Source organism: Entelurus aequoreus, linkage group LG08, assembly GCF_033978785.1.
Source record: "Entelurus aequoreus isolate RoL-2023_Sb linkage group LG08, RoL_Eaeq_v1.1, whole genome shotgun sequence".
In the NCBI taxonomy this organism is placed as follows: Eukaryota; Metazoa; Chordata; class Actinopteri; order Syngnathiformes; family Syngnathidae; genus Entelurus; species Entelurus aequoreus.
Window position 1 is genome coordinate 9,800,225 of NC_084738.1, and position 19,228 is coordinate 9,819,452.

At 39.2% G+C, this 19,228-nt stretch overlaps 1 protein-coding gene across 1 annotated transcript in view; it reads right to left on the reverse strand.

Moving 5' to 3' along the window:
* polr3a (polymerase (RNA) III (DNA directed) polypeptide A) overlaps nucleotides 1–19,228 on the reverse strand; it is a 64,899-nt gene that overhangs the window by 11,128 nt on the left and 34,543 nt on the right. The window contains exons 22-27 of the mRNA XM_062055498.1: nucleotides 11,351–11,437; nucleotides 11,201–11,283; nucleotides 4,833–5,003; nucleotides 4,643–4,736; nucleotides 4,462–4,554; nucleotides 3,032–3,196 (exon numbers count right to left, since the gene is read on the reverse strand). Coding sequence (XP_061911482.1) covers nucleotides 3,032–3,196; nucleotides 4,462–4,554; nucleotides 4,643–4,736; nucleotides 4,833–5,003; nucleotides 11,201–11,283; nucleotides 11,351–11,437 — 693 coding nt within the window. The remainder of the gene's footprint in view (nucleotides 1–3,031; nucleotides 3,197–4,461; nucleotides 4,555–4,642; nucleotides 4,737–4,832; nucleotides 5,004–11,200; nucleotides 11,284–11,350; nucleotides 11,438–19,228) is intronic.

The window sequence follows — 19,228 nt, forward strand, 5'->3', positions numbered from 1 at the left end:
CTAGGTAATTTTTCTAGCAAAATGTAATCCACGCAGTATTTTTAAGGGTGCAAATTCCCACTAAAGTTGTGTTTAAACCAAAATTACCAGGGGCATTTAGTTGATGTCCTAGTAGTTTGTTAATGAAAACATATTGTTTATTGTTAGCGTCATCTAATTTCAGACATTTTACAGTTTTTAACACTCCACAAAAATTTTATTTGGAAAACATTTTACCTGGAACGTTCATGTCCTGGTACTTTGATGTCTAAAACAACCAAAATATGATATTGTCTATTGTTAGCAATTAGAGATGTCCAATAATATCGGCCTGCCGATATTATCGGCCGATGTATGCGTTAAAATGTAATATCGGAAATTATCGGTATCGTTTTTTTTATTATCGGTATCGTTTTTGTTTTGTTTTGTTTTTTTAATTAAATCAACATAAAAAACACAAGATACACTTACAATTAGTGCACCAACCCAAAAAACCTCCCTCCCCCATTTACACTCATTCACACAAAAGGGTTGTTTCTTTCTGTTATTAATATTCTGGTTCCTACATTATATATCAATATATATCAATACAGTCTGCAAGGGATACAGTCCGTAAGCACACATGATTGTGCGTGCTGCTGGTCCACTAATAGTACTAACCTTTCATTTAATTTTACTAATTTTCATTCATTACTAGTTTCTATGTAACTGTTTTTATATTGTTGTACTTTCTTTTTTATTCAAGAAAATGTTTTTAATTTATTTATCTTATTTTACTAATTTTTTTAAAAAGTACCTTATCTTCACCATACCTGGTTGTCCAAATTAGGCATAATAATGTGTTAATTCCACGACTGCATATATCGGTTTATATCGGTATCGGTTGATATCGGTAATTAAAGAGTTGGACAATATCGGAATATCGGATATCGGCAAAAAGCCATTATCGGACATCCCTATTAGCAATGCTAGTGTCATAAAATTCTAAATACTTTTTAAGGTTTCAACATCCCACAAAAGTTGCATTTAGACCAAATTTACCAGGAATATTTTAAATACTAGTTGTTAATTTATTCAAACCAATATTTTTAAGGGTGCAACTTCCCACAAAAGTTGTGTTAAGACCAAAATGACCAAGAACATTAGTTTACGTCCTGGTAATTTGTTAATATAATGATCGAAAACATTTAATTGTTTATTTAGCATCATCAAATTTCAGACATTTAAAAGGTTTTAAGGCTCAAGAAAAATTATATTTAGAAACAAAAAAATACCAGGGACTTTTGTGTCCTGGTATTTTGTTGTTTAAAGGAACCACGCAATTCAATTGTCTATTGTTAGCATTGCTAGCGTCATCAAATTTTACAGCCATCTGGGGAACTGCATCTTTTATTTTTGCCTATCGTTCACAATCATTATGAAATACATAACGGATAGATTTTTTTTAAATATTAAATAAATGTCAATAAAAGTCTGCTTACAACTGAGCCAATGGGAGCTCAACTATTCCACCGATAAAATCAGAAAATTAACCATTCAAAAAGCGCCAACAACACTCAATTTACATTTCATGACTTGAATGTTAACCAAGTATTAGTGATATTGTTATTATAAGCGCTAACGAAGACAAACTATTCATGCCGGCGACGTGATCACTTCCGTGTCTCCCTATGTTTTACATCATCGAGTGGTCTGCTTTTTCCTCGCTGCCCTGCTCCCTGTAAGTTTATTGTAGATCATAATTCATGCCTCTCACCTGAAAAGTAGATGGCTGAGAATTGAATCCGACAAGTTGGGACACTTTGACCGCCATTTAGAACCTGAGAATGGCAAGAACGACACAAAAAGAAGCTTGTTCCCCCCACCCCCTACCCTATTTCTTCGCGAGGATTATGAGACATTTTTAATCTAAATGGGAATTTTTGAACATCCTAGCAGTCGGCATCCTAATGACAACAGACGTTGTACAATAAGCGATGTTTTATCTGTCTGCAGTGAGTAATAATCAGTGATGAAGAAAAAAAGCAAATGTGATGCAATTTTGAAATTAATGAGCCGCGTATGCTTAAAATTATTAAACTATGTAAATATTAAATGTTATTATAAATGTGCTGGTTACTACTTTACATATATACTTAAATTGTATATATAAAACCTTAAGGGAGGTGTTTGGATGTTTTAGGGGCTCTATAGGCAGAAATGAACGGCTCCCATAGGCTCCATTGTAAACTGACTTTTGATCACATTTATTTAATATTTAGAATGCAAAAAAACAAAAAACATCTGTCGTCATGTCTCTTAATAATGATTGTGAACGGTAGACAACATTCCAAAAAAAAGTGCAGTTCCCTTTTAAGGTTTCAACATCCCACCAAACTTGTATTTAGACCAAAATTACCAGGAACTTTTAGCTCTTTGCAGCTGTTTGAAAAATTGCAGTGAGACAAAAATACCAGGAACTTTTAGCTCTTTGTTGCCGTTTAAAACAATGGTATTGAGACAAAACTTACCAGGAACTTTTATGTACAGGTGATTTGTTGTTTAAAGGAACCAAAACATTATATTGTCCATTGTTGGCATTGCTAAAGTAAATTACATTTTACAGATATTTGCGGTTTCCACATCCCAAGAAAGTTTTTTGACCAAATATACCAGGAATTTCTTGCTCCAAGTATTTTCTTTTTAAAACAACAAAAACATTCTATTGTCTATTGTTAGCGTTCCGAGCCTTACATAATTGAACAGATAATTTTGAAATTGTATCAGCACATAAAATTTGCAATTGGACCGAAGTTACCAGGAACTTTTTGCTACTCTACCCAGAGGTCTGACACTTTTTCTCACTTGTATATATTTTATAAAGGTAATTATTGTTAAATGGTGGGCTAAATATGATTGAATATTGTTGCATTAAATTTCATTTAATAAAATAATAATCTTTGTAGACTTGAGCATTGATCTGTATTAGGTTCTGTTGTTTTGTATTAGTTTATTACCGTGGATGGAACTTGAAAAAGTGACTCTTTAGCAATGTCCTGAAGTGTGTTCTCACCTTTGGTAGTTCCTGCTTCAGCGACTGCATCACATAGTACATGGAGCTCTTGTTGTTTTCTCGCGGCGACACGCACACCACGGCCTCGCCGTGCACCGCGACGTCACCTGGTTTCACTCGCAGTTTGGACATGCAGATGGAGTAGCGCACAGTCTCTGCATTCACCTGGGAGAGGGAAACATTCAACTCTTCAGAGGTCCTTTAAATATATTTTAAATATCCCACAAAAACTGATGAAAATAATTAGCATAAAATTACTATCACCACTATCTTTTTTAATTTTTTTAAAAAATAATTATTACTATGCCCTGATGTAAATGTTCTGTTTTTGCATTGCGCATTATTATGGTACACTCTTTTAGTGTATTTACGGCAAGCAACATTTTTTTCATGCATTTTTCCCTTCAGTGACCAAAATCTGCTGAAAATATTTAAACATTTATTTTAATTTTAAATGAGTCTGGTTTGTTTTTTTTAACGACTGAAGCCTAAAACATCACTTAAAAGAATACAGTAATTGATTATATTATAAGGATTTTAACACTGGCAGATAAAAGGTTTGTGATATTTTGCTGCATTCTTATAATGGGAAAAATATCACGCCATCTGGTGGAAAAGGCACATTTTATAATGAAATACAGTATTCTTCATTGTCCCACTTAGGGAAACGTGTCTAAATGATAAACACAAAATATTGCATTAGTTTACACTACCGTTCAAAAGTTTGGGGTCACCCAGACAATTTTGTGGAATAGCCTTCATTTCTAAGAACAAGAATAGACTGTCGAGTCTCAGATGAAAGTTCTCTTTTTCTGGCCATTTTGAGCGTTTAATTGACCCCACAAATGTGATGCTGCAGAAACTCAATCTGCTCAAAGGAAGGTCAGTTTTGTAGCTTCTGTAACGAGCTAAACTGTTTTCAGATGTGTGAACATGATTGCACAAGGGTTTTCTAATCATCAATTAGCCTTCTGAGCCAATGAGCAAACACATTGTACCATTAGAACACCGGAGTGATAGTTGCTGGAAATGGGCCTCTATACACCTATGTAGATATTGCACCAAAAACCAGACATTTGCAGCTAGAATAGTCATTTACCACATTAGCAATGTATAGAGTGTATTTCTTTAAAGTTAAGACTAGTTTAAAGTTATCTTCATTGAAAAGTACAGTACTTTTCCTTCAAAAATAAGGACATTTCAATGTGACCCCAAACTTTTGAACGGTAGTGTATGTTAAGATAAATGAAGGATCGAAAATGTGTTTAAGGGGACATTTTTTGCCAGGAGGAACAAATGTGGCACTTTTTGTGTAGCATTGCCATTATAAAGCTCATTTAAAGATTGTCAACTTTGATGATATTTATTCATCACAAAGTGGCAGAAAAAGTACAACAATGTCCAAAAAATGTGTATGTGACTTGCCATACCTCAAGTCGCAGTAGTCTTATTCTCTCCAGGGACAATTTGACGAGGATGAAACAGTCGTCTGGTAGAAAAACTTCTTCAATGTATTCAGAAATCTGCAGGGAGCACAGCATTTACTTCTTTGTGTCCTTATAAGTCTGAAACACACAAAACCAAGATAATTGGCACATTGGGATACCTCACCTCGCCTAAGAGCGTTTTTTCGATCCTCCCCTTCACCAGGCGGCCAAAGTCGGCGTCGTCTTCCACGTCCAAATGTGCGGTGATTATCGGGGTGCTAAGCGACAAACAGAGCAGTAATATATGCCTTTGAAACAAAGTGCTATTCCAAAATAAGAATGCAATTATTACGAAAACTGGGAATATTTGAGACCTGATGTTCTTGGAGGCGTTGATGATCTCTTTGATGCGAGGAACGCCCAAAGTGATGTTCATGGACGCCACACCGGCAAAGTGGAATGTCTTCAAAGTCATCTGAGTGCCTGGTTCTCCAATGCTCTGGGCACATAATGCCCCAACTGCGGACCCCGGCTCCATCTGAGCTCTGAGTGAACATCAAACAGAAGCGTACTCACTCTGACCTTGGGCGCCAGCACTCAGCATTCATGTTTTAGCTCCTTTGCTTGCGAATCAATTCTACAGCATGGTATTAGTGCAATTCCAATGACTTTGTGGATTATTTCCAATCTTTATGTCAAATCTTTCTGATTATTTATATTGTTCAAAGTGGTAGCTAATACTGGCAAGAAGAGCAATCGCATAAATTAAATTACTGTATTACGCGCACAAATGCAGTCACAGCTTTTTGTGTACACACACACACACATATATATATATAGATATATATATACATACACATACATGTATACACACATGCATACATACATATACACACACATACTCTATATACATACATAGATATTCACTGTATGTGTATACATCAGTGACATGCGGTGAGGTTCATGACTGGTGAGGCACTGACTTCATCACAGTCAGATTTACAAACATATGAACCCTAAACAGTATCTTATTCACCATTTGATTGGCAGCAGTTAACGGGTTATGTTTAAAAGCTCATACCAGCATTCTTCCCTGCTTGGCACTCAGCATCAAGGGTTGGAATTGGGGGTTAAATCACCAAAAATGATTCCCAGGCACGGCGCCGCTGCTGCCCACTGCTCCCCTCACCTCCCAGGGGGTGAACAAGGGGATGGGTCAAATGCAGAGGACAAATTTCACCACATCTAGTGTGTGTGTGACAATCATTGGTACTTTAACTTAACTTTAATTTTACACATAGAAACTGTAGCACACAAAAAAGCATATTTAATAAAAAAAACGTTATTATAGTCTTACCTTTACTTATAAGTGCGGGAACAGTGGTGTTCATGTTGGAGGAGTTGTAAATGAATGAAATATGAAATCCGTGCTGCAGTCTGTAGGTGTACCTAATGTTGTGTCCCTGCGGTCGTTCGCAGCTCCTCCGGCGCGACTCGCGAGCATTGTTGTTTTTGCACTTTTTGGCTTCTTGTTAAGTGACTTTTTTTTGGGTGGATTCAATCTTGCACGTAGAGCACATATGTCAGAGTCAAGGCCCGCGGGCCATATCCGGCCCGCGAGAAGGTTTTTTACGGCCCTTGGGATGATCTTGATTTATTATTAGAACCGGCCCGCAGACCGCAGATCTTTTACACGCACCAAGCGGATGCCGGTCCAAGGTTCCAAAGGGGGCGAGCGGCCCGCCGGGACGCGCCTGCCGGCCGAAGGGCTGCAGCCCGGCCGTCAGTCGCGGAGCCCGCCGTGCCACGCGCGCCAAGGGGGCGGGCCGAAACCCGGCCCCGAGGCCCTGAGACTTCTGCTTTGTTTCCCCAAACCGCGCGTCACCGCCGGGCCCGCACAACCGTCGGGCTGCAGCCCGAGCGTCGGTGGCGGAACCCGTCATGTGCCGCGCGCGCCAAGCGGAGCGGGGGGGTCAAGCGGGCCGAAACCCGCAGGCCACCCCCTCACCACGAGGCCCTGAGACTTCTGCGTTTGACCCCTACGCGCGGCCCGTCGGGACGCGCCCGCCGTCAAGCCACGAGGGCCAGCCGTCGGGTCGCGGAGCCCGCCGTGCCACGCGCGCCAAGGGGCGGGCCGAAACCAGCGGGGGGTTTCGGGCACCCAACTCGCCTCCCTCCCACGGAGGGAGGAGGGGGGTTTAATGTGAACATTACTGTGCAATCACATATTTAGAGTTTTTACTCAATTCAAGTTTAAAAGTTAAAGTTTAATATTTGTTTTCACTGCATGTTACTTCTCCTTAAACAAAGTGTTGTTTTTGATTTATAGATTTTTGCACTTTATTTTATTGTATTTCAATTTAATTATATTTTAAAAATATTTCAGTTGAGTGGATGATAGAAAATTGCTATTATTGTTTTTTTCTTTGAAGTAAATTTAGCCCACTTTTGCTAAAATAGAAAATATAGGCTACTGATGGTGCCTTGAGTACCGGTTTCTTTCATTTAATGTTCATGTTATGGGGATTTTTATATAAAGGAAATTTGTCTTTTGTGTCTGTTGAAAATTAAAGATTACTGACAGAGCCATAAGAAAATATTGCTTTATTTATCTGATCATATTGGAATATATTTGTTAGGTTTTCAGTAGGTTCAATTAGGTTCACTAGACTATATGCGTCATTTAAAAATTTTTCAATGAACATTCGAACAGTCCGGCCCTCGGCTTGTAGCTAAATTTTTTATTTGGCCCTCCGTCCATTTGACTTTGACACCCCTGACGTAGAGGGTTTGGGTGTGGGCTTTGGTTGGTGTGGCGCTCCCGTCGGGCGGTGCATTCTGCGGCGGGGGTGCTTGGCACCAGGAGGCGGGATTATGAGGCGAGCCTCTCACAGTGCGTCTTCGCAGCAGTTTTATGATCGCTCAGCACAAGAAATACTTTACACACATACAGTTGTTGACAAAATACACTGTACATTATATACCACAGCTAACTAAACTATGGAAATGTATAATATAATTCATATAGCAATACGGTCTCACTGCACAGCAGGCCAGCAGTTAGCCGAATCATTGCGCACAATCCATGTTGAGGCACAACTGAGTGGCGTGCCTCAACTGGCTGCTGATCACCGCACCGTCTCTTCTCAGTATTTGAACGGCAAATGTGAAAATAAAAATAAAAATAATCTAAAACTGGTGAAATTAAATGGAAAATAACTTTAGTATAATCACTGGATACATATAACAATTTAATGAATTTTTTTTTCTTTTTACATTTTTTTTCTTTCCATGATGGCAGGTGAGGCCGTGCCTCCCCTGCCTCTAGTGACGGCACGTCACTGGTATACATACATGCATACAGTCGTGGTCAAAGGTTTACATACACTTGTAAAGAACATAATGTCATGGCTGTCTTGAGTTTCCAATAATTTCTACAACTCTTATTTTTTTGTGATGGAGTGATTGGAGCACATACTTTTTGGTCACAAAAAACATTCATGAAGTTTAGTTCTTTTATGAATTTATTATGGGTCTACTGAAAATGTGACCAAATCTGCTGGGTCAAAAGTATACATACAGCAATGTTAATATTTGCTTACATGTCCCTTGGCAAGTTTCACTGCAATAAGGCGCTCTTGGTAGCCAGCCACAAGCTTCTGGCAAGCTTCTGGTTGAATTTTTGACCACTCCTCTTAACAAAACTGGTGCAGTTGAGCTAAATTTGTTGGTTATCTGACATGGACTTGTTTCTTCAGCATTGTCCACATGTTCTCAATGGGGTTCAAGTCAGGACTTTGGGAAGGCCATTCTAAAACCTTAATTCTAGCCTGATTTAGCCATTCCTTTACCACTTTTGACGTGTGTTTGGGGTCATTGTCCTGTTGGAACACCCAACTGCGCCCAAGACCCAACCTTCGGGCTGATGATTTTAGGTTGTCCTGAAAATTTGGAGTTAATCCTCATTTTTCACTGTCCTATTTACTCTCTGTAAACAGGCATAATACTACCACCACCATGCTAGACGGTAGGTATTGGTGTTTCTGGGATTAAAGGCCTCACCTTTTCTCCTCTAAACATATTGCTGGGTATTATGGCCAAACAGCTAAATTTTTGTTTCATTTGACCACAGAACTGTCCTCCAGAAAGTCTTATCTTTGTCCATGTGATCAGCAGCAAATTTTAGACGAGCCTTAAGGTGTCGCTTCTGGAGCAAGGGCTTCCTTCTTGCATGGTAGCCTCTCATTCCATGGCGATACAAAACACGCTTGACAGTGGACACTGACACCTGTGTTCCAGCAGCTTCCAATTCAATGCAGACCTGCTTTCTGGTGGTTCTCGGTTGACTCTTGATCATCCTGACCAATTTTCTCTCAGCAGCAGGTGATAGCTTGCGTTTTCTTCCTGATCGTGGCAGTGACAAAACTGTGCCATGCATTTATACTTACGAACAATTGTCTGCACAGTTGCTCTTGGGACCTTAAGCTGCTTTGAATGTGCTGAGTTCCTTTGACTTTCCCATTGTCGCGTTTGTAACCGAGTCTAATGACTGCATCAAATGAGCCCTATTTAAATGGGCTCAGAGAAGTCAACAGGTGTCGTCAATCATAATCACTCACATGAAGTTAAGAGGCCATGCCATGAAGCTAATTTGATTTGATTGTAACTTTTCTACATCACCAAAATTGATGTATGTATGTTGCTGTATGTATACTTTTGACCCAGCAGATTTGGTCACATTTTCAGTAGACCCATTATAGATTCATAAAAGAACCAAACTTCAGGAATGTTGTGACAAACAAGTATGTGCTCCAATCACTATCACAAAAAATAAGAGTTGTAGAAATGATTGGAAACTCAAGACAACCATGACATTATGTTCTTTACAAGTGTATGTAAACTTTTGACCACGACTGTATATACACATGTATACTGTATACATACACATACAAATTACACACATATTATACACGTACGCACGTTTTGTATTGCACAGCTTTTTGAAGCGGGGTTTGAAGCATGATAGTGAGAAAGCATGTTCCCAGGATTCACACGCTTAACATCGTACCGCGCCCCCACGGGGGGGGGGCCACCCCACTATTTGATTTATGCTTTAGGTATGAAAATATTTTCTTCAGAATTATTGATTCCGACTTTACGAAAATTCATTTAACACGGTCATGTCTGGAAGCAATAAACTTCGATGAATGAGGGACGACTGTATGTGTGTGGCTGCAAGGATAAAAAAAGCTTTGATTGATATTCTATTACTTCAATTAATCGTAATCCTGACCAATTTTCTCTCAGCAGCAGGTGATAGCTTGCGTTTTCTTCCTGATCGTGGCAGTGACAAAACTGTGCCATGCATTTATACTTACGAACAATTGTCTGCACAGTTGCTCTTGGGACCTTAAGCTGCTTTGAATGTGCTGAGTTCCTTTGACTTTCCCATTGTCGCGTTTGTAACCGAGTCTAATGACTGCATCAAATGAGCCCTATTTAAATGGGCTCAGAGAAGTCAACAGGTGTCGTCAATCATAATCACTCACATGAAGTTAAGAGGCCATGCCATGAAGCTAATTTGATTTGATTGTAACTTTTCTACATCACCAAAATTGATGTATGTATGTTGCTGTATGTATACTTTTGACCCAGCAGATTTGGTCACATTTTCAGTAGACCCATTATAGATTCATAAAAGAACCAAACTTCAGGAATGTTGTGACAAACAAGTATGTGCTCCAATCACTATCACAAAAAATAAGAGTTGTAGAAATGATTGGAAACTCAAGACAACCATGACATTATGTTCTTTACAAGTGTATGTAAACTTTTGACCACGACTGTATATACACATGTATACTGTATACATACACATACAAATTACACACATATTATACACGTACGCACGTTTTGTATTGCACAGCTTTTTGAAGCGGGGTTTGAAGCATGATAGTGAGAAAGCATGTTCCCAGGATTCACACGCTTAACATCGTACCGCGCCCCCACGGGGGGGGGGCCACCCCACTATTTGATTTATGCTTTAGGTATGAAAATATTTTCTTCAGAATTATTGATTCCGACTTTACGAAAATTCATTTAACACGGTCATGTCTGGAAGCAATAAACTTCGATGAATGAGGGACGACTGTATGTGTGTGGCTGCAAGGATAAAAAAAGCTTTGATTGATATTCTATTACTTCAATTAATCGTAAAATTTTACCCGCATGGATGCTGCAATAGAGCGCACAAGAGCGGTGGTATGTGGGTGTCATGATCTGTGTGTTGGCAACCCTGAGATTTTATTTATTAATTTTTCATTTATTTATGTCGATGTTGTGCATTTATTAGAAAATACTGTGACGATTATGAGCAGAAAAACCATTGCTTATTTGATCTATTTTCCGTGAAATGCGCATTTAGGCTATAAAGTGTGTTTTATCTGATAACTCGATCAACCTAATCGATAGATTATTATATTAATAAAATAATCAATAGCTACAGCCCAATGTGGTTTATCATTAGGACCTGGCATTAGCCACTCTATGACAATGCAAAGGCGCCTTGCCCTGGCCCACCTCTTTCAATCAGGCCAAAAAGTTGGACAACCTGGACACAAATAAAAGCACGTAGCCAAGCCAAACGTGCCAGTCTTAAAGTGAGCAGTGGGCCCAAGAACGGCGCGACTGGCCGAGTGAGTGTGCGTACACAAATTAAAGTGCTTTAGAGTTGGTCTGTTACCTCATGTACTTGTCCCTGCAGGTTTCCAGGAACTTCTTCAGCTGGGTGGGTGTAATGCGGTCCAGCTGATAGAGGACTTTGGGCTGCCGGGAGTTACATAAGTTTCAGACAAAGCAGGCTGGTGACGAAAGTGTGTGTGGCGTGTCTAACCTCGCTAGTGCCGTTGTCATTGATGCCGTATTTGTCTCTGGTCTTCTTGATTCTCTCCGAGATGCTCCTGATGAACTTCCTTATCTCCTGCCGTTGGCCAGAGATGAAGAGTTAGCAAGCGCGAAGCCTCAAACGTGAGAATAAACTGCATGCAGCTACGGAAAACACAACCAACCAGCCATGCGTTGGGAATTTAGAGCTAAGGTTTGTTGATACGGAGCAAAACTATTGACTCCTTTGTTACGATATTGTTAATTAAATAAACAAGCCATAATCTTGTCACTGCATTCAACCTGTTAATCATATCCAACCATATCCCAGCATGCTTAGCAACTATACCTCCAGGTACTTGTCTGAGCCTGTGTCAGTTAGTGCCTACACAGAGAACCATCAGGAATTACCATACAAATGTAGAAAACTAAGCAATCACATTACAGTAGTCTAGCCAGCCTTTGTCAGTCCTGAAAAAAAAAAATTTCCCTATACGGTTACAATTAAGCAAATAAGACGAAACTAGCAGGAATACACACAAACTGAATGATTGTATTTCCTCAAATAGTCATGCCACAGGTGCAACATGTCAGCATGGTCTCACAGCCATGTGAGACCATGCTGACATGTTTTATTCAGCCGCTTGCTACTGTACTTTTCAACTCACGAGTTCTTGAAAAGTTGATTCATCTAAGTTCTTCTTCTGAGCCCTCTGGTTTGTGAATCATCAACCTATTGCCTGCCAGACCTCAGACAAACTATTAATAACCCTATGAGGCATACATCATTCATAGCAATAGAGTAGCACTAGTTAAAAAAGTCCTCATAAGTTATGAATATAAAAAAAAAAGTTAGATTCATATATTTTTCTACTTTTTTTGATCAAATATCTCAATCAACTTCATTCCTAAATACAAAACATGTCATGTTTTATTTTACTTTATGAATCAGGGATCCCAGTGGAATATTAACTGGGGGTCAGGGCCCGTTTGGGGGTTCAGGCACTGCCCCCTGAAGGTGAGTTGGTTTTACAATTTTTAAGATGGTTTAGAAGGCATTTCCTACATACAAATTCTGTAAAAATGCAATTTAAAGAAAATAGCCCGAGGCTAGTGTTTTCATATACGAAAAAATAAAATTGAAGTTCCAAATACATTTCAGAATAAATGGATCTGTCCAAGGCCTTTGACACAATAGACTTTGAGATCTTATTGTATAAGCTACATCACTATGGTGTCAGAGGGGTACCTCTCGATTGGTTCCGTTCTTACCTATACGGAAGGCAAAAATGTGTATGCGTCAATGATCACAATTCACCCTGTATGACCATAAATTATGGGGTTCCCCAGGGATCCATCTTGGGGCCTCTCCTTTTTATCCTATACATAAATGATTTTGTAAACTCCTCCAAAACTTTTCATAAAATAATTTTTGCTGACGATACAAATTTTGTTTACCTCACACAGAAGCCTACACGATCTACAAGTAACTGTCAATTCAGAGCTTGTGAAAGTGGATTCCTGGTTCAAATGCAATAAGCTCTCACTTAATGTAAATGAAACACATTTTATTCTATTTCGTTCTAATAAAAACCGGACAAATACTGAGCACTGCCTTATCAACATCAATGGGCAGGAAATACAGAGAGTGTACTCCGCAAAATTCCTAGGGGTCATCATTGACAAATACCTCAATTTCAAATGTCACATTAGCCATCTGTTAAAGAAATTATCCAAATATGTTGGCCTATTCTTTCACCTTCGTCATTATCTTCCTCTTTATGCTCTACTTACCCTATATAAAACTCTCTTCGAACCACATCTAAACTACTGTAATGTCATCTGGTGTAACACCTCCCTACCTACCTTCACAAATTAGAATCCATGCAAAAGAAAATCATACGGGTCCTGTCATGGTAACTTAGATCTGATATCAGGTAAACATCGTTTACTGGCTTGTACCGCTCAAAGTGTTGTATGCAGGGGACCAAAGATTTGGAACCGGCTTAATGAGAGCCTCAAGATGCTGTATCCATTCTCCAACTTCAAAAAGAAACTGAAAACTTACCTATTAACCACCTATCTCTAATGCCTCATGTGGGGTAGAGTACTGTTGGGTTTTGCATGGTTGAATGAATGTATGTATGTATGTGTATGCTTGCTTTAGTACTATTATCTTGTGTTTATCATATAGCGTTGTTGTTGTTTTTTGTTGTTGTGCTTGCTACCATGTTTCATCATCCCATGTATATACTGTCCTCTGGACCCCCTGTCAAAAGCTTCTTCTAGCTTATTTGGGGGACCCTTTCACGTACCAACATCTTTAAATGATGATATTCACTACTATTGTAACTGTTATATGGTATTGTGAATAAACTAAACTTGAAACTTGAAACATACGTATAAGTAATTTTGTTTGTAATTTTGATAAGTATTTTGTTGAACTAGTGAGTCACTTGGTAAAGTCATGGATGCAAGATTGCATTCACGGTGTCTGCTACAAGTCTGTTTAATTATAACATGCAGCTTTTATTACATGTAATTCATGATTATACTTTATAGTGCTTTTTAGGCAACGTTGGCCATGCAGCACTAGAGATAGTACAAGTTAGTGGGTTTAGTATTTTAAATAATGATTAAAATCATGAGACATAATATCTACTGGTCAAGAGCAATATGCCATATTATCACTAAGAGTAGTCCATCCATCAATCCATTTTCTACCGCTTGTCCCGTTCGGGGTCGCAGGGGTGCTGGAACTCAGCTGCATACGGGCGGAAGGCGGGGTACACCCTGGACAAGTCGCCACCTCATCATAGGGCCAACACAGATATACATTCTTTTGAAAATGACTCACCAGGCAGTTTGCAGTTTTCTTTTCCCAATCTTTTTTTCTCTGCATGTTTGCTTCCCTCGCAATGCTGTTTCAATGACAACCAACCTTTGCCACCATAAGTCATCATTTTCCCATCGCAAAGACTGCAAAGTGCTTTCCCCTGATCTTTGTGCTTGATATGAATTCCTTTTGGGATGATACATTGCCTGCGTGCCGCCAGAAAACTAAAAGAAGACGAAGAACGCCTATGTGCAATTACTACTATCATCGCCGAAGCTACAAAACAATCAAAGAAACGAAAAGTTTTGTCTGATTAGACAAAAAACAAAAGCGCAGCCTACCCAGATAAAAAGACAATTAAGGACTAACATCAACATCAAAAGGAGGAATTTTCAGTCGATGCTGCCTTTGTTCTGTTCCTGATAAACTCGTAAGTAACTTCCGATGCTCAAATGAAAATGCTAATGCTAATGTTAGCTATCAGAAATTGGCGTAGTAGCAATAAATAGCCAACAGCCTGATAGTTCGCAGTTCCACACTACTTCTTTTGAAAAAACCTCTCCCGGTGTTTCTTTGCTTCGGACCTGCATCCGCCTTGATACATTCTTGGTAGTAGCGTCATGTTTGTAGCGCAATCTAAAATAATTTATTGATAATGCCTGTTATTAAACATCAGCATAGCCATTAGAGACGTAACATTTGTAATCTGTGCCGATATTACAGCGGACATCATGTCAATTTGACGCTATATGCACTAGTTCTCTTAGGAAATTGTCTTTTTCTGGCAAAACACTAGTGCTTTTGCAGTGAAAAGCAACCAAAACTGAACGTTCTTAAGTGGGGCTTTAAGTCCTTAATTTTCGCAAAATCCATGAAATGACTTTTAATGCTTTTACATGCCCAGCGGAAAACCTGCACAAATTCTTTATTCCCACAACCAACTGAAACACCATTATGCGACATGTTGAAAAAGTTTTAAACTAGCCAGTGCGAACAATTACGAAACACGCATGTGTTATTTCAAAACAAAATCACGACACAATATTGACCTATCCTACATTATGATATAAACACGTTAAACACACAAGTATTTAAACATGCAAAGATGTTAAGGACACATGTGCTAGCAAAAACGCAGCAAAGCCACTGCCATTTTTGTTTCTTTGTCGCACAGTATTTCACTTCCAAGTGCTCCCGGATGTCAATGGAAGCAGCCGACACCGACCAAAACATACTGTAATGTACCAAGAATGGAGGCTCAGACAAATTGCCAGTTTGTCTTCATTTATTTAACAAAAGGCGACACTCGTATAATGAGCTCAATGTACGTCTTTCTCCTTTCAACACTCAATAAAGCAGAAAGTGTAGTGACGTCAAAAATGTGTTTAACAACCAGCTAAATGATTTGCACCTGCCGTGTATAATAAGAGTCGACTTAATGAATTGAGGTGGTTCTGTCTTCTGTCACACAGACGTAAGTGTTGATGAGGACCTATGGCTCGATACTTGATTATACTTTTTTCATTGTTTTTTTTCCCCTCACGGAGTGGAGAGCTAAATGCTAAAATTAGCTCAACGTACTAATAGGGTTCAGTTCACTTCAGTTAATTTGGAACAGGCATACGACTAGGAAGAAGCAAAGCTTATTTAATCCTACCCCTTTTCATATCATAGCATTTTTATCCCATGTCCTTGTTCTTGAGGAGCGAAAAGCACCATCAACAGCTAAGAGACAATCGACTCTGTGAGTAACCGCTGTAAAATATCTTCCACAAAGCAAAGCCATAACCACAAGCTAAGGATAAAATGGCTAGAATTACTGGTTCAATTGATCCTTTTGAGGTTGGCACGGAGCAGTGGCGCTCTTATAAAGAGTGTTTTGACTTTTTTGTTGTGGCAAACAAAATACAAGCCAGGAAGATTGTGCCCATTTTTCTGAGTTTATTGAGCCCCAAGACTTTAATTACGCTTCGGGCATCTTACAACCAGAGAGACCAGGAAACAAAACATATTGAGAAATAGTTTATGTGTTATCAAATCAGTAATCTCCAAAACCACTGGTAATTTCTGAAAGACTTAGATTTCACGGACGACACCCAGAAGAGGAGACATCTGTTGCCATGCTTGTCGCAGCTTTGCGCGCAATTGGCTGAACATTGTAAATCTGGGAACAGTCTGTGATGTGTTTAGGGAACGGCTTGGCTTGTGTGTGGTTTAAAAATGAAGCAGCTCAAAAGATTTGACACTTGAAAAGGCCATTACATGAGCGTATCCATGGAAACGGTCTCCAAAGAGGCCCAACAAATGCATTATCACATCGTGTGTAGAAGTAGCAGCACTAATCAAAATGTTCAAGGGGCATGTTTTCGCTGTGGTAAAACTGGTCAGCTGGCTTCTTCATGCTGGATAATAATCTAGATTGCCGTAAATGTGGTCGACGAGGTCAAGTAGAGGGAGCGTGCGAAAGTAAAAAAAGACAGTGAAGAAGGGCCCAGTACTGTCAATAGAAAAAAACCCAATACAAACTACAAACCCTGTTTCCATATGAGTTGGGAAATTGTGTTAGATGTAAATATAAACGGAATACAATGATTTGCAAATCATTTTCAACCCATATTCAGTTGAATACGCTACAAAGACAACATATTTGATGTTCAAACTGATAAACATTTTTTTTTGTTGCAAATAATCATTAACTTTAGAATTTGATGCCAGCAACACGTGACAAAGAAGTTGGGAAATGTGGCAATAAATACTGATAAAGTTGAGGAATGCTCATCAAACACTTATTTGGAACATCCCACAGGTGAACAGGCAAATTGGGAACAGGTGGGTGCCATGATTGGGTATAAAAGTAGATTCCATGAAATGCTCAGTCATTCACAAACAAGGATGGGGCGAGGTTCACCACTTTGTCAACAAATGCGTGAGCAAATTGTTGAACAGTTTAAGAAAAACCTTTCTCAACCAGCTATTGCAAGGAATTTAGGGATTTCACCATCTACGGTCCGTAATATCATCAAAGGGTTCAGAGAATCTGGAGAAATTACTGCACGTAAGCAGCTAAGCCCGTGACCTTCGATCTCTCAGGCTGTACTGCATCAACAAGCGACGTCAGTGTGTAAAGGATATCACCACATGGGCTCAGGAACACTTCAGAAACCCACTGTCAGTAACTACAGTTGGTCTCTACATCTATAAGTGCAAGTTTAAACTCTCATATGCAAGGCGAAAACCGTTTATCAACAACACCCAGAAACGCCGTCGGCTTCGCTGGGCCCGAGCTCATCTAAGATGGACTGATACAAAGTGGAAAAGTGTTCTGTGGTCTGACGAGTCCACATTTCAAATTGTTTTTGGAAACTGTGGACGTCGTGTCCTCCGGACCAAAGAGGAAAAGAACCATCCGGATTGTTATAGGCGCAAAGTTGAAAAGCCAGCATGTGTGATGGTATGGGGGTGTATTAGTGCCCAAGACATGGGTAACTTACACATCTGTGAAGGCGCCATTAATGCTGAAAGGTATAAGGCTGCAGCTAACGATTATTTTTCTATCGATTAATCTATAGATTATTTTTTCGATTAATCGGTTAATCTATAGATTATTTTTTCGATTAATCTATAGATTATTTTTCCTTTTACCGATTATTTTTTTATTCAAAATGAAGATGAAAAAATAAATGTAGGCCCGTTTTTTCAAAAGGCATGGCTTTTATTTACAAAAAAAAGAAGTATGGCCACTCAGTCAACATTGACAACAACATGACTAAATATTCTGTAACAATGTAAACATTTAAAACTTTTAACATTTAACAAAATTAAAAGTAGCTTATTTGCTTTTTAATGTGCAAATATAAAAGTCAACATCCAGTGCAAATCTTAATATTCTGCAATAGTATAAGCATTTCAAAAGTAAAAGTATTGCTTATTTTACTTTAAAATGTGCAAAAATAAAGATAAACATCCAGTACAAAAAAAGTGCAAAACGAAATATTCTGTAACAACAGTGTAAACATTTCAACAAAAGTGAAAGTATTGCTTATTTGCTAAAATGTGCAAAAATAAAGATAAACATCCAATACAAAAAAGTGCCAATCTAAATATTCTGGAGCACTGTAAACATTAAATATTGCTTTTAAAATGTGCAAAATAAACATCCAGTCCAACAAAGTACACAATAACCAATTCTACTCATTCCAGTGAGTGACTAACAGTTGTAATGAAGAAAGGTTAGCATGTGTACATGTTTGGTTCTTTTCTTGTTTACAATATTCCCAGCAGCTGAAAATAGGCGCTCAGAAGGGGTCGATGTGGCTGGAACTGAGAGCTAATTAGCCTTCACCTCAAGCCAGGACTGCGAGTGAGCTGAGCTGCAGTTGAAGTTTCTAGAAGGTCAACGGGCTCATAGTGATGTTACTAGTAGTTGACTGGGAGGTGTTTATTATCATTTGGGGAGAGTCCGCTGCCTGATGCTCACCTGCTAAACACCTATCTGCTCCACGCTGAAGCGCTGACTACATGCGCTCTGAATACGCACTGCTGATTGGCTGATAATGCTTCGTGTGTACCAATCAGATGGTTGTGTGGGTGGGACAATGCTGCGTGTGTACCAATCAGATGGTTGTGTGGGTGGGACAATGCTGCGTGCTGAGACAGAGGCAGAAGAGCGAAGCAGCTTGTTAAGACTTTAGCAGCTAAAGCTAGCTTTAGCTTAGAAACTCGTTCGGTACACCCCCGTGCCGAACCGAAAGCCCCGTACCGAAACGGTTCAATACAAAACACGTACCGTTACACCCCTAGCAGATACAAATGACACATTCATGTTTTTGTGTAATGATGACAACGTATGCTCGCGCGGACGATTGACTAGTTGATGGTTTTCTTTTCAAATGTTCGTTCATAGCCGTTGTGCTGCTATGATAGGCCATTTCCGCTCGACACAGTGTGCATACAACAACATTATTAGGCCGTTTATTGAAATACTCCCACACTTTTGGCATGCTTTTCCCCCCTCGCTCGCACCGCTCGCATCGTCTGCTTTGCGGTCCGCCA